We start from the raw sequence: 16,294 nt of genomic DNA, 5'->3' as shown, positions 1-16,294 counted from the left end.
TCTATTCCAAGTTAGGCTCTAAAGGAAGAGACAGCAAATAATCTTTTTCCTCTCATGAAGCTATGCCCTTACACATCTTAGCCACACCTGACACAATGCTCTCAGTGTTGTTTTCAGATTCATGTTCTACAGGATCACAATACTCTTATAACCTCAATCATGAATTCATCTCAGAAAAAAGAGTTGGGCTTAACCGCCTGCTTAAGTCCACCATAGTCCCTGGTAGAGGCCTCTGAGACCTGACGCCCTGGCTCCACCGTCTGCCTGGAGGCCCCACTGCCCCACCATTTCTGAGCAGCTCTCCCCTGCATAGAACTAAGTACCTCACAGGCACACAGCAGGCTACCACACTATACTACCCGACAGCCAAACCGCCCCTGCAGTCCCTCCTCTGCCCAGCTCAGACTGGAACCATGCTCCCCCGCCGTCTCCACCTCTCTACCTCACAGTAAATTAGCTGCCATTTTCAGTTACATAGTCCACTACTCTCCTCCTCTTTACTGAGACAGATGAATTGTCTATAACAATGCAGAAAGCTCCAATATCTTTAATAATTGTTTTTCCTTTTCACGGAAAGGGAGCAGGTAAGATAAGCATTTGGAATGTCCAGAGCCTTCTAGCAAAGCAAGAACTTCCTCCTGTAGGTGTGCACCCTCCCCACCCCGCCACCACCAGGCAGGTGTGCTTACTCTGTTCACTGATGGAGAACCTGGGAGGCTCCATTACTGTTCTCCCCTACTTATTCCTTGAAAGACTGTGCTACTCACTTTTCCCCCGGTGACAAACAAGCCCAATGTCTAGCTCATAGCAAACATTCCATAGATGTTTGTTGGATGAATGAAGGCTGAATAAACAGCAAAAGGTTCTGAGTTTTTGACTCTTGTTAACACAGCAGAGTACTTCTAGCCCAGTGTTCCAGCATTCACCATTTAGAAAGTGAAGCTGTGTTCACCAAAAGCCTACTAATAAAAGATATAGACTGCCAATCAAATAATCTGATTGCTGATATAAAACATTTGACATGTCTAGACAGTCTAAATTTAAAAATATTAAAAATTTCAGTCAAGCTCAATTAATGTCATATTTAAGGAACAAGGTTATATTTTGCAGGAGCACCTGGGTGGCTCATTCAGTTAAGCATCTGACTCTTGATTTCGGCTCAGGTTATGATCTCAGAGTTATGAGATCAAACCCCAGGTTGGGCTTCGCACTGAGCATGGAGCCCACTAGAGATTATTTCTCTCCCTCTGCCCTGTCCCCCCACCTTCAGCCCCTGCTCATACACTCTCTAAATAAATCTTAAAAAAAAAAAAAAGGTTATATTTTGCAAAGTCGCAAACACCAGGAAAATGAGTTGTTGCTTTCCTACCTACAGCTTCTCTGAGTCCTGCTCTTAATCATAAACCTTCTTCCCAAGTCTGACAAGCCTCACTCCAAGGGGATGCTCAGAAACCTAAAAATCACAGTCATCTGCCTCCTACCACCCAGCTCTGGTACGGAGGCCTTTTCCCATATGCCAGCTCCTGACATTCCCTGTGTACTTTACCTTCACTCCTCTGTACCCTCACGACAGACACAGGAGAGAGCAAACTAGGAACCTGCATGAAAGCTCAGGTTGTTATGAAGATATATTTGTCAAAGTAAGAGTACAGAACATACTTAATCTTTAATAGTTTTTTAGCTTAATTTGTAATTTGCAAATATGTAAACATATGGAATCAAGGCCTTCATTTATACTCATCTTGGGACCCAAAAATGTTAAGGACAGGCTGGGGCACAAGGAGAGACAGACAGACAAAAGATCCAGGTGATGCCATCTGATAAATCCTCTTCCTTCTTTTCTTTTCTTTTTTCTCTTCTTTTCTTTTTCTTTCTTTCCTTTCTTTCTTTCTTTTTAAGATTTATTTATTTTAGATAGAGAGTGAGTGAGCACAAGCAGGAGGGGCAGAGAGAGAGAGAACGTCAAGCAGACTCTACACTGAACACAGAGCCTGATGTGGGGATCGATCTCACAATCCTGAGATCACAACCTGAGCCAAAACTAAGAGTTGGACGCTTAATCAACTGAGCCACCCAGGTGCCCCGATAAATCCCATTTCTTAAAAAGAAGACCCTGAGGAATAATTCAGAACAGAACAACTACCTACCAGGAGGGGGGCTGATGTGTAAACCATTCTTTAGACTCCACTGCACAGGGAAAATACCAGGACTGTCGGCATGACACACAAAACATCGTCGTGCATGATTCTCTGGTCGCAAATCATCCATTTCTACCAGAAAGTACTTCTCATCAAAAACCTGCACATACAATTGGACAACAGAGACAAATGGTTTTACATGCATGTATACACACACTTATGTGTGTCTGTCATTTCCCCGACATAGACAAACATGTTACAAAACTTCATAGCTACAGTGAGTATGAATAATAACACTAAGTACTGGGCAGCCCCGGTGGTGCAGCGGTTTGGCGCTGCCTGCAGCCTGGGTGTAATCCTGGAGGCCCGGGATCAAGTCCCACGTCGGGCTCCCTGCATGGAGCCTGCTTCTCCCTTTCCCTCTGCCTTTCTCTCTCTCTCTCTCTCTCTCTCTCTCTCTCTCTCTGTGTGTCTATGAATAAATAAAATCTTTAAAAAATAATAAAAATTAAAAAAATAACACTAAGTACTCAATAAATGTTACCTATGTATCAGGCATTGCTTTAAATGCTTTTCAAGCATTAACTTAGTTTTAATTTTCCTTACAATGCAGTAAGGTAGGTACCATTCTCAACTCCACTTTGCAGATAAAGAAACTGAATTTAAAAAGAGGATAAACAAATTGCCCCATTTTACTCAGCAAGAAAGAAGCGGAACGTATGTTCAAATATAAGTATTTGGGCTCCAAATAAAATTTATTTTAGGCTGAGTGAGGAGTTCACCACATTTGCATATTAGATTTTTGGATCCTAGCCTAGTTTCAAATACCAATAAGGTTTTATTAACCTGCTCTGGCTCTTTCCCTCCCCATGGTCCTTCAGACTCCAGAAAGGGCCTTCTGACCCACTGCAGGTTCAGAATTCCTCCCTTAGAATAATCTTCTCCTAAGGCAAAACAAATTTAAATCTCAACAGGTCAGAAAATTCAGGATCCAAATGACCACTCCCCTAGCCACACTTGTCTTCTGGCTCTACTCGGTAAGTGGGCTCTAGTCCTGACTAACTGATCTCTTCTCTTGTGCCTCAGTACCAGTAACAGAGTCCCTAAGGCCTGATAACCTGCCCAGCTCCTGTGGTTACTCTCAGAATGAGCCTTACTTTTGTCAGCATTCCAAAAGACTGGAGTCTGAGTGTGGACTCCATGCTGGAGAAATCCTAGACAGATCTCATGATACAGACCATCTGCCTCCCACCCCAACACATCCCCTCACCCACTGAGCCCTGAACCTTATAGACACTGTCACCTGCGCCCATATTTCTCAGACACTGCAGCCTGCCTGCTGGGTATATCCTCTCTCTAGCTGTATACAGTGACACCTGCCCCAAAGACCAGGCCCCACACCTCTGGCATCCAAGCTTTGGTTGGCTGGGGTGACCAGGCAAATGGGCCACAGAAAACTGGACAGTATAAATACAAAATGTGCACAGAAGTCATTCTAGCCTCACAGCTTAGGAGAAACATGGCTTGCATCAGCAGAGCCTGAAGACCAAAAACTCAAACCACTTTTCTAAACCAGTCACCCTGACAAGAATTCTTAGCAGAAGAGCTGCCCCCATGTTACCTTAACAACTGTAGCAGGAGAGATCCCAAAAGGAGACCAGGGGTCCACAGCTTCTAACTTCATATTTACAGAGAATGAGTGAGTGCTAATCACTTGTTTGTCCTGAAATGCAAACACCAAGAGGGAATAAAAAGATAGTATTTTCACATTAATTTTATACTCATATATAGCTGAATACTACTCTTAATTAATTAAAATAGAACTGTCCAGTTTCTGATAAATAATTTAATCCTATATTTTCTTTCCTGGAAAAAATTATTCAGAAACAAAAACATAGGAAGTACTCCTACTCTCTATATTTGGCACACAAAAGCCATCTGGAGGAAAAACAAGTTTATTTTATAACGAGTTAGGGCTATGGAGTTAAGAGTGGAAAAGAAAAGACTCAAATGCTGTAAGAAAATGTTGAGAGAAGACCTAGGCTACTTTTTAGAAGAAAAACAGGACACTCATCACTCCAGCCTTCCAACCTCTTTCCTCCTTCAGACATCCCAGCACTCTCACTGACCCTGGGGATTACTGTGCACCCTGCCACCCCCAGCTGCCTTACTCTGCTATGAGAAGGGAAGAACCGATCCATCACATTTGGTTTTTACCTTAAATAAGTAGGATGGCAATGGCTCTTCCTCCTCCTCTTTCACTTTGGCCAAGATCTCTTGCCACTCAGCTTCAGTTTTCAGATGCCGGATGGCTTTTGTAAAACAAGACAGGATATTTTATTTTATTTTAATTAATTAATTAATTTATTAATTTATTTATTTATTTATTTTTAAGACAGGATATTTTAAATGAGGAAAATTTACACACTTTATAACTGTTCTGAAGACATCCAACACAAACAAAAAAGTCACTTTCCATGGAGAAAAGAAAGGGTTCCAGCCCACTTACACCGTCTTCATTCACAGAGCCTGTACCTTAACTTCAGTAGTTTGCCCCTCTGTTCAGAGCCTGGGTATTAGGCCTGGTGAAAATACCCGCAGCAATGGGGCGTCTGGGTGGCTCAGTCAGTGAAGGGTCTGCCTCTGGCTCAGGTCATGATCTCAGGGTCCTGGGACTGAGCCCCACACGTGGCTTCCTGCTCACTGGGAAGTCTGCTTCTAACCCTCTCCCTTTGCAGCTCCCCCTGCTCGTGCTCTCTCTCGCAGATAAATAAAATCTTTATAAAAAAATTTTTTTAAAAACCTGTAGCAAGTTCATAAGGACTGCTGTAGGCCACAAAATCATATAACACCCAAACAAAGGCACATAAGTGCAAATTGCTTTAAACAGTAACTCCAGTTTTGAGATCATTGTTATTTCTTCCTATCAACAGTTCTCTTTGAACTAAGACCTATCCTATTCCTACACCTATCTAAATACTACCTAGAGAATTTTTCTTCAACTTTGGTAAGGATTCAGTATGCGTTGAGGCAGGAGTCCATAAGGTACATCAATATGTGTGGCAAATTGCTAAATTAGCAAACCAAAAGAAACATCTCTATTATGCTTTTGTAATATGCAGAATAACACATTTTTCAGTCTCATCAACATTAATAAAAGCATAATATAACAATAATGTAACAGTTAAAAGAAAAATGTTATATTACTCTTCACCTAATGGGGGCTGCAGTTCATATCCATGCTGAGCAGCCCAACCAACGTGATGAAGAAACGGATCCAAGTAATACAACCAAAGCTCAAAACTGTCAGAACTTGCAAGTCCTTCATAACGCAGCTTCAGCCTTCCCCCAATGTTTTCTACTACAGTAACAATCCAAGTGCTTAACGAGTCACGGAAAGCTTGACATTCTAGCCTGGAGCCTGGAGCAATGAGATCTAAAGGATTCCTCCCATTGCGGAGCTGTGGGTACAAGAGGTGAAATGATTACAAGAAGTTCAGATGGCATTTTAAAAAGTCAAGTTATAAAGGATCTCAAATGAGCCTTTATATTTCTACCCACTCAAAGCCATGACACTGAAAGGCCTAATCTCATACAGGTCTCCATAATATTATTTCTAGATGATATGAAAATGTTTATCTTAAAGAAAATTCTACTTATAATGCAATGAAACTATTCTAACAGACCTCTGTCTCTAAGATTATGTTGTATAGTTTAATCTAGTAAAAACTTTTAAATTATCATCATTACTTAGTCTGATTATGAAAGCAAATATGATCACCATTAAATGAAAAATAACAACAAAAGTCAAAATCACCTCTAAGAAAGAACCACAAAAAATACTTTCACACCCACTCTAGACCGGATTTCCTACACACAAGTCAACACATCTACCTATATCTGTCTCACATTTTTTGAAAAACGGGAGCATTGTATACTCTTTTTCAATTTGTTTTTGTCACTTAATACATCACAGCTATCTTTCTATTATAGCACATATAAATCTTTATTCTTTTATACTGTTTTTATTGATATTCTGTGTTCTAAATGGGCAGTAATTTATCCACTTATCTACTGATGGCATTTCAGTTGTTTCTGATTTTTTATTCATTTCACAATACTGTTCCTACAAACCAGTTGTTTTGATTATGCTGATGGAACGGAAAAGTTTAGCTATCACTCTAGATACATATTAAAAGCTACAATAAAGAATAAAAGGGAATGCTGATTCCAATATCATCACTTAACTATTTATTAGTCAAACTCCCATTTTTTTCCTAATAAGAATTGGTCTGCAACACTTATAGATTTATATAAATGCAAAAGAACATATGAACAAATGAAGGAACACGTTCACAGCTAAAAATCAGGATGGGAGAATCAAGGTCAATGTAGAGCTGGATATCTAGTAATTCATTTGTTCATGATTTCATTCATTCATTAAAATTTTATGGTTTGTTTAGTGTGTGCCAGACACTGGCTAAATGAAATGAGTCAGAGGATAAAATAAAAAGATCAACTGGAAATTGAGTATTTACCAATCAAGTTTTAAAGGTGAATATGAATGAATCACAGAATGAGATGTAAGAGTCAAAACCATAAAACTTATAGAAGAAAAAAAAAGACTAAATCTTTGTGACCTTGCATTAAACAAAGCCTTCTTACATAACACCAAAAGTGCAAATAACAACAAAATAGATAAGCTAAACTACATCAAAATAAACTTTTGTGCTGCATACAGTATCATTAAGAAAGTGAAAAGACAATCCACAAAGTATTTGGAAATCATGTATCTGACCTGGACTTGTTATCAGAATATAAGAACTCTTACAATTCTATAATAAAAAGACAATCCATTTTAAAAATGGGCAGAGACATTTCCCCAAAGAAGATACACAAACAGCAAACAGTACAGAAAAAGATGCTCAACATCATTAGGCATTAGGAAAATGCAAATCAAAAGGAGAAACTGCTTCATATTCACTAGCATAGCTATAACCAAAAGAGAGTAACAAGTGTTGGCAAAAATATAGAGAAATTGGAATGTTCATACATTGCATTCCACATATGCCACAAAGAATATAACTGGTATGACAGAAAGTGACAAAATATAACTTAGAAATGTCAAAACCAATAAACTGATTTCACAAAAACAAGAAATCTATATTATATTCACTAACAAGCTAAAAAGCTCCACTAATTTAAAAGGACTGCTGAATGCACATAGCGGTTAAGAATTCAATAGGTCCAATGTCTTCCGAGCTACAGAAATGGAGGTCTCAAGTCACCTGGGGTGGGAGTTAAAATTCCTGAAGTAGAATCAACACCTGCTCAGCTCCAGAGCCCAAAAAAGGCCATTATCTTCCAACTTCACAAAAGAATCTGGAAAACTAGATTTTTATGTGTTAGCAACTAATTCAGAACATTTTAGGTACTAAGAAAGGCACCAGTTGGCAACCTCTGAGGAGAAGTTTAAACCTGCCAGTACCCATTGTCTATGTCTGTAGTAACAATGCTTATTTGCTGTAGAGTGATAAATGAACAACCAATTTTAAGATTCCTTAGACAGGAAATACCACCGAAGATGAAAAGGGTTTTCCACCTGATTCTGCAAGCAGTAATACTCACGCCTTCTAGCAGCGGAACAGGAGGGCTACATGCTCCCATAAGGGTCTGCCGCAGAAACTCGTTCCAATCAGACACTTTATCTCTGATGCCTAGATGAGAAAATAAATGAGTGATTACTCATAATGTCAGATACAGAACACAGAGAAACGAAACTCAACCTAATACAGAGAAGTTAAACCACCAGTGAAAATGATTTAGAGATGTATTTGTACTTTTAATATCTGAGTCTAACATATTAACTTCTTTCGGAGATTAAAAAAAAAATCACCCTCTAGATAGACCTATTTCCTGATTAGTTTAATAAGAAGTGTACACAAAACAAAGAGAATACAGTAACAGGGAGTTGGGCCCAATTTATCCAAAAGTTAACTACTTTATTTTTTAGGATGGGAATCCTCAAACATATATAAAGGTAGAAAAAGGGGTATGATGACCCCCATATACCCTAGCTTCAACAACTGTCATTTCACGGTCAGTCTTTCCAGGAGTTGTTAGCAAACTACAACTTGTGGGCTAATTCTGGCCTACTGTCTATTTTTGTAATTAATAACGTTTTATTGAAACACAGTCATGCCCATTTGTTTACTCATTGTCTGTGGCTGCTTTCACACTACAAAGGTAGCATTAGGTAGCTATTAAGAGGGATCACATGGCCTGTAAAGCCTAAAATATTTATTGTTTGGCACTTTGCAGATATTTTGCCAATCCCTGATGATCTATACTCTCACACAGTCCACCTCACCCAACCACAGAATATTTAGAAGCCAATTCCTAGGGGCACTTGGGTGGCTCAGTGGTTGAGCGTCTGCCTTTGGCTAAGGTCGTGATCCGGGGGGCCTGGGATTGAGTCCCGCATCAGGTTCCCCGCAGGGAGGCTGCTTCTCTCTCTGCCTATGTCTCTGCCTCTCTGTGTCTCTCATGAATAAATAAAATCAATCAATCAATAAGGTGATTTTTCTATCATCCCTTTTTAGTTTACTAACCAAAATATCTTTTAAAGAAAAATTTCACTTCTTCAACTACTTCATTACCTTGAGGTACAAAAAAAGCCAGGATATATGTTTGACTCTCTTTATCTTCCCCATATTTACTGGGCCTACAAAATCATCAGTGGCTTCCCTAGCATCTTCCAAAAGAAATCAATAAGAGTTCTGTTGACAAGTCTCACTAGGAAATTAATGACTAGATCATATATGACATGTTTCAGCCTATCGCAGCTATTATTCTACTGATGCTCAAACTGTCTTGTCTTTAACCAGAAAGAATCTCTTCTGACATGACCCTAGTAAACAGTCACTGACATCTTTCTTACTTTTGGTATGAATGGTGCCCCAGGCTCAGCTTGTACCTTTCCTGCCCCAGTCCAGGAATCAGCTTCATCTCCAAGGAGCTCTAATTTATTCAAGTCAAATGGCATTTAGAGATCATAATTAGGGTGCTGAGAGTGCTCATTTTTAAATATTCTTTATACTAAGTTTGTGTTTCTAAGGCCTTCTCAGTATCTAGAACTAAGAAATATTTTCTCTTTTTTTAAGACATAAATCACATCAGGAGTTCGTAATGATACTTCCAATACAAATTCACAAAGATGTTGTTTCTACTTAACTTCATTTATACAAGTTCTATTTCCTTTTTTTCCTGCTGAAAGCCCTAGCTCTCAATTACACATTTCATTATGACTTCATCCCACAATACCCGAATAGTATTTCAAAATAACATCAACTTTGTCATCAACAATGATTACTGAAAATAGCTTACTTTTGTTGTTGCTATGTTATATATGCCTATTAGGGATGTACATTTAAATTACTGTATATGAGAGTCAATGAAATAGTTCTCTGAGTATCACTTCACAATCTCTATATACAGTTATATTCTTATGCTGCTTTTGTTTTTGTTTTTCAGAAATTTCTTTAAAATTTAATTTTGTAGTTATATAAAACACATAGTTCAAATTCAAATCTACAAAATAGGTACAATTAAAAAATCTAGCTTCTTTCCCTCCCCCTCCGCCCAATTCCATTCCCTTCCTTCCTCACAGGTAACTTTTTTTTTTTTTTAAGTGGGAGCAAGGTTCAAATAGCATTTTTTTAAAGATTTTATTTATTTATTCATGAGACACACATACATACACACAGAGGCAGAGACATAGGCAGAGGGAGAAGCAGACTCCCTACAAAGAGCCTGATGTGGGACTCGATCCCAGGACCCTGCGATCATGACCCCAGCTGAAGGCAGACACTTAACCACTGAGCCAATTCAGGTGTCCCCATAGGTAACTTTTTAAATAGATTTATTTTGGGGGATGCCTGCGTGGCTCAGTGGTTGAGCGACTGCCTTTAGCTCAGGGCATGATCTCAGTGTCCTGGGATTGAGGCCTGCATTGGGCTCCCCACAGGGAGCCTGCTTCTCCTTCTGCCTATGTCTCTGCCTCTCTCTGTTTGTCTCTCATGTGTAAAATAAAAAGTTTAAAAAATAAATCTTTTTTTAAAAAATAGATTTATTCTTTTATTTTTTTAAAATAAACCTCACATATATACATTCATATGCTCTCCCTCTCCTTCATTCTATACACATTTTTCTCTTTTCATAAAACAAGATATCCTGGAGAACACTCCCTAGCTGTAGTGTTGGTCCCCATAGATGGTCCCCATTTTCTTTTACCATGCACTGCAGCTTTCATCATCATAAAGTACCCTTTTGTCTCTTATAATGCTTTCTGATCTGAATTCTACCTTTGTGAAATACCAAGACTGACACTACTTTCTTTTCCATGTGATTTGATTTTTATGTATTTTTGTCTATCCTTATATTTTAACCCTTTCAGAATCTCTCCATTTAGGTGGGTCTCCTGAACATAGCACAGAAGTAGGTTTTGCTTTCTGAACCAATCTGAACTGTTCTTTTACTTTTAATAGAAGACTAACCCCATTAACATTTATTGATATTATCAAGAAGTATGGCCTCAATTCTGTCATGTTGTTAAATATTATACATTAGTGTGTGTGTATGCACAGTCTCTCACTATGTGATCTATTTTATTTGAACATAAACTTTTTCTTTTTAAAATCTATCTTTTGGCGTTTAGAAAAGTTTGTGTTTTTGTTCTTCTGGTTATCTCAGTATATACTAACACCTTTATATAACACTTTAGTTCTATTTTTGGACTATTTTCCATTTCTTTGTTCTATAAACAATACTAACATTAGCCAAAACTTCTTTTTCTCCTCTTCTTCACAATCTCATTTCAGGTAATAGTCTTTTATACTCGATTAACATTTATAAGGTAATTAGTTTAATTACTCTGCAGTAAAGCTGGTTTTTTGAAAAGGCAGTGAGTGAGCTTTACCACTGCACATGTCCCCTCCCTCTTGCTGCCTCTCATTTTTATAGTTACACTGTATCTATACCATCAGACGAGGTAGCCATTACATACTATACTGTCTCCTTTGTAATCTTCATTGAGTTCCAAGTTCTACAGCTACACATATATTTATAACGTCTCATTAACAGTTCTTATACTAATGTCTCTTCATTCACTTGGTTTTTTAATGCTCAGCCCCCAGTGGATGTGTTAGGAAGGGCTCACAGGAACACTATTCCTGAGTCTTCACACCTTCCTGTCTGCTTATGGCCTTTATACCTGAAGTTCAGTGTGGCCAGATGCAAACCCTTGTCTCTTAACGATGTTACCCCACTATCTTTTGTCATAAAGCATTATTGTCAATTAATCTGATGACAATCTGGTTTTCTTCCCTTTTCAAGAAATTTAGACCCTTTGCCTGAATAACCAAGGGATTATATTTTTAAAGTTCAAGCATCATTAGAACACACCTTGATAGAGCTGCTCTCACTTGATTTTCCCATGTACAAAGTGAGCCCTTTCCATATGTGTTTTCAGTCCTATTTTATTTCAGTCAAGTTTTCTTGAATGAAAGTTTATAGTATTTTATTATTTTATTGTCATGGTTTTCTTCGGGGACTTTACCCTAAGTCTTTTTTCTTTCCTCCTTTCTTTTTATTTTAAATTTTTTCTTCCTTTTCATCTTCTATTTCTCTTCAGATATTATTCATGGTAGATTTGTTCCTGTTTAACTTAGTCTTCCTTCCTAATATCTTTTTATTTCTAGTTCTTGCCTAACTTTTACTTTTTCTTTTTTCTAAAGATTTTATTTATTTATTCATGAGACACACACACACACACACACACACACACACAGAGAGAGAGAGAGAGAGAGAGAGAGAGAGAGAGAGAGAGGCAGAGAGACACAGGCAGAGGGAGAAGCAGCCTCCCTGCACGGAGCCCAAAATGGGACTCGATCCCAGGACTCCGGGATCATGCCCTGAGCGGAAGGCAGCTGCTCAACCACTGAGCCACCCAGGCATCCCATCTCTTTGCTGATTTTCAAATGTTTTTATGTGACATAATGTTCATATCTCTTTTGTGGTTACAGTTCTCTGGAATGATTTTATTCCATCCTTCTCTCCTCTCTCTCCCTCTTGCTCTTTTGTTATAATAACCTTATACTCCATGAAAATCATTTAAATGAAATGAATTTTCCTAGACTCCTAGGATGAAATGGTAGGCCAGTCAGAGCTTCATGTCTCTAGAGCTTCCTCTTACAATGTTTTTTCACAAAATGCTTAAAAATATGGCAGCTAGGGGCGCCTGGGTGGCTCAGTCAGTTAAGCATCTGACTCTTGGTTTCAGCTCAGGTCTTAATCTCAGGGTCCTGGGATAGAGCCCCATGTCAGGCTTCATGCTCAGTTTAGAATTCTCTCTCCCTCTTCCTCTATCCCCTCCCCTGCTCTAAGTAAATAAATAAATCTTAAAAAAATAAAAAGGCAGCTAGAAGCCCACAGACTCCCAAGGACCCTAACACCTAAATCTTCATTTCAAAATAGCATTTTTCACCAAAAGAAACCAGGATTCCTTGGAGAAATGGCTGATTTCAAGGAAAAGCTTCTTGGGCTACAGCATAAGAAATTACTCAAAGAAAAAAAAAAAAAAAGAAATTACTCAAAGAATGATGGGAACATAACAAAGTACATATTAGCCAGCTTAAAGGGATACCCACTTCCCAATTCGAGGACAATGTGAGCATCAAAATAAATAATGACAGTAACGGACTATAACTTATTGAGTAAAATAAGAATCACAAGTCTACACTGACAAACACACATATATGTATGTAAATGGGGAAAAGGAAAGCTCTTTCTATTGTAGAAAGCCTATTATGAAATGTAGACAGAAAATACCATTTGGTAATCATTAGAGTAATAACCATTTCAGACAAAAATAATCAAGTGCTAAAAATAGTGGGTTGAAGTTTGAAGAGTATGAGATACTTACATTAACTCAAAGTATCTTCCTATAAGATACTTAGTAATTTGAAGGTATAAAAGTAATCTTATGTTGAAAAAACCTGGCATACACCCAATTAATCAAGTGATAAAAGTTAATATCACCAGTTACATGTCCTAATAATGACTGGTGCCTTAGAAGAACTGAGTCACTTATGCACTTTTCCAACCAAAAGTGCACAATCAGAGTCTAAGGAAACATCAGACAAACCCAAAGTGTGGGACCTTCTAAGAGAATAACTGGCTTGTACTCTTCAACATCAACACCAAGAAACACAGAGTTAGGTTAAGGACACTAAAGAGACATGACAATCAAATGCAATGTGATCCAGGAAAAGAAACAAGGCATGATCAATATTACTGGGAAAATTGGCCCATAACTTTCAAAAATGTCAAAGTCATGAGAGACAAAGTCTGAGAAACTGTTCCAGATTAAAGGAATCTTATGAGACATGACAACTGGATGCAACACATGATCTAGGATTCCCTTTTACTATAAAAACATTATGGGGAGATCCCTGGGTGGCTCAGCGGTTTAGCGCCTGCCTTCAGCCCAGGGCGTGATCCTGGAGTCCCAGGATCAAGTCCCGCATCAGGCTCCCTGCATGGAGCCTGCTTCTCCCTCCGCCTATGTCTCTGCCTCTCTTCTCTCTCTCTGTGTGTCTCTTATGAATAACTAAATAAAATCTTTAAATAAATAAATAAATCATTATGGGTAAAAATTAAGATATACAGGTGAAATAATAGCATTACGTCAAAGTTAATTTCCTTATTTTGTTATTTTCCAGTGTTAACCAATGTCCTGATAAGTACATTATGGTATGAGTAAAAGGCATCATGCCTACAACGGATTCTCAAATGGTTTATTAAAAAGTCACACATGTGTTTGTGTATGAAGAGGGAAGGAGGAAGAAGGAGGGATACTATAAATTTGGTAAAACATAACATTTAGGTAAACTTGGCAAAAAGTCTCTAAGAATTTTCTAGGCTATTTTTGCAACTTTTTTGTAAATCTGAAATTCTATCAAAATAAGGAGCTGAAAGAAAACAAATAAGCTCTGATATTCTCTTAAACCTGAAGCTTTCTTTCCCTTTTTCCATCTTTTTTTTTAAATTTTTTTTTAAATTTTTATTTATTTATGATAGTCACAGAGAGACAGAGAGAGAGGGAGAGACATAGGCAGAGGGAGAAACAGGCTCCATGCACCGGGAGCCTGATGTGGGATTCGATCCCGGGTCTCCAGGATCGCAACCTGGGCCAAAGGCAAGCGCCAAACCACTGCGCCACCCAGGGATCCCTCTTTCTCCATCTTTATGTGATCTTCCCTCTCCTTCTGTCCTACTGTCTCTGTCCTGTTTAATTTGGATTCTATTCCCAGTAAGGCTCTTTCCTGGAAGGGAACTTCAGTAAACTCATTTTAAGAGTTCATAGGTCTCAGATCACCTAGAGGTGAAAAGAGGACAGTCAAATCAGAAGAGAACTAACAGCATAGCAATCTGGCCCAACGTACTTAAAGACAAACAGACCCACAAGTGCCAAACTCAGAGAGCCTCACAGCTTTACAGGATGATAAGCAACTCATGTTCCCTAAGAGTATCGTAAAAACCCAAGGCTTTATGAAGCCCAAAAAATAATTTTCAAAGAGAGGGAAATGTGCATTACTCCTTATAGATATTTTCATTCAAAATGCTAACCCCAGAAAGTTAGAAAAACCTATTTGATGGCAGAATTGAAAACCTCAAGGTTGTGGACACATCATGTCTCAACAGCAAGTATCTTATTACCTTCTGGGGCTTCAAGAGTCTTCTTATTCTGCTCACACCACCCAATGGGGTAAAGGTCAGCCTTCCTGATGTCACACCAGAAGTCGGCCCTCCGGTCCTCGCCATAGCCATCATAGCGAAGGAGCAGCAACTGCTCACAGGTGGTGATGATGGTGGCAACCCAGTAGGTTTCAGGGTCTGTTTTCACAGCCACTTCCAGTTTCATCCCAGGAGCAAATCCATTTTGCAAACGTGTGTCCACCTGAACAGGGAAATGTTACTAACCACCAGAAAAGTATCCCAAATGAGTATTTTCTTTAGCCAAAATTCTTTTTTAAGACTTACAATGCTGAGGCACTAAATGAAATAAAACTTTCTCAAGGGAAACCTGAGAAACTCCAATTCTAACTCACAGCAGTGATCCAAACAAAACAGGGAACAGCCAAAGGAATTTTAATAGAACTCAGTATTTTCACCAAAGCAGCCAACTATGATTATAGAAAATGTTTTCTATTAAGCACATAAATCACTAAATGTTCACCATTTTAATAGCCTTCAACACATTATGTTTTCAAGAGCAATTTCTACAACCTTCAAAAAAAATTCATAAAGCTAGAAAAGGGTAAGGACAAAAGAAGCTATGATGATAATGAATTAGTATAGTATGTACTATATGTAGGGGGCCACACCTCCCAGTTTCCCTGAAACAGTCTATGTTTACTATCCTTGAATAAAAATAATGCCTTGTTTCTCTCTCAAACAGTCCTAACTCAGATGATACATTGTATGACCACAAAGCCAAAGGTGAGCAATTCTGGAACTACTTCAGTGAATGCTAAGATTAAATACACACACACACACACACACACACACACATACATATATATATATAGTGGGAAATGAGAACCATGTTTCTCACTGTGGCAGAGAAGACCAGAATGAACCTTGAGGTGCTGAACTGGAATCAGTGGTGTCAGAATGAGGTCACAATGACTGATAGAAAAATAGTAGAAATGTGGACGTACATGTGTGTTAATACATTTCCTAGCTCTGTGAATTGACAGGGACTATAAGTAATGATACTTAGCAATAAGCAAACTTAGCGTATAAATCTTGATTTATAAATGCCATCCTCCAACGAAAAAAGAACATGGGCTCCATGGAGAAATAAGTGATCCCAATTCTAGGGTAGGGAAAACAGTATGTGCATGGAATATCTTATGATGTTAGAAAGTAAGAAAATGCTCCAAAAATCATGGGGGCGATTGGAAGGGAGATGGGAGACGACTAGAAAGATCCCCCAATGGTCACATTAGGGACAATTTGAGTAATAAAATAAATAGTAAGACTAATGGATTATAACCCACAGATTTAAACAATATCCATGAGTCCATACTGTA

General features: G+C 38.5%; 1 protein-coding gene across 5 annotated transcripts in view; it reads right to left on the bottom strand.

Moving 5' to 3' along the window:
* SFMBT1 (Scm like with four mbt domains 1) overlaps window positions 1-16,294 on the bottom strand; it is a 122,761-nt gene that overhangs the window by 27,344 nt on the left and 79,123 nt on the right. For all 5 annotated transcript variants that reach the window (XR_011994389.1, XM_072720817.1, XM_072720816.1 and 2 more), the window contains 6 exons: window positions 14,916-15,156; window positions 7,767-7,855; window positions 5,353-5,599; window positions 4,356-4,450; window positions 3,760-3,861; window positions 2,148-2,298 (listed from right to left, as the gene is read on the bottom strand). Coding sequence is in view for 4 of the 5 variants with exons in the window: in XM_072720817.1 (XP_072576918.1) it covers window positions 2,148-2,298; window positions 3,760-3,861; window positions 4,356-4,450; window positions 5,353-5,599; window positions 7,767-7,855; window positions 14,916-15,156 (925 nt within the window). In the remaining variant the exon portion in view is untranslated. The remainder of the gene's footprint in view (window positions 1-2,147; window positions 2,299-3,759; window positions 3,862-4,355; window positions 4,451-5,352; window positions 5,600-7,766; window positions 7,856-14,915; window positions 15,157-16,294) is intronic.

The sequence above is a fragment of the Vulpes vulpes genome, chromosome 9 (assembly GCF_048418805.1).
Source record: "Vulpes vulpes isolate BD-2025 chromosome 9, VulVul3, whole genome shotgun sequence".
Lineage (NCBI taxonomy): Eukaryota > Metazoa > Chordata > Mammalia > Carnivora > Canidae > Vulpes > Vulpes vulpes.
Note: the sequence above shows the minus strand (reverse complement) of the source record. Positions and strands in the feature narration are given on the sequence as shown.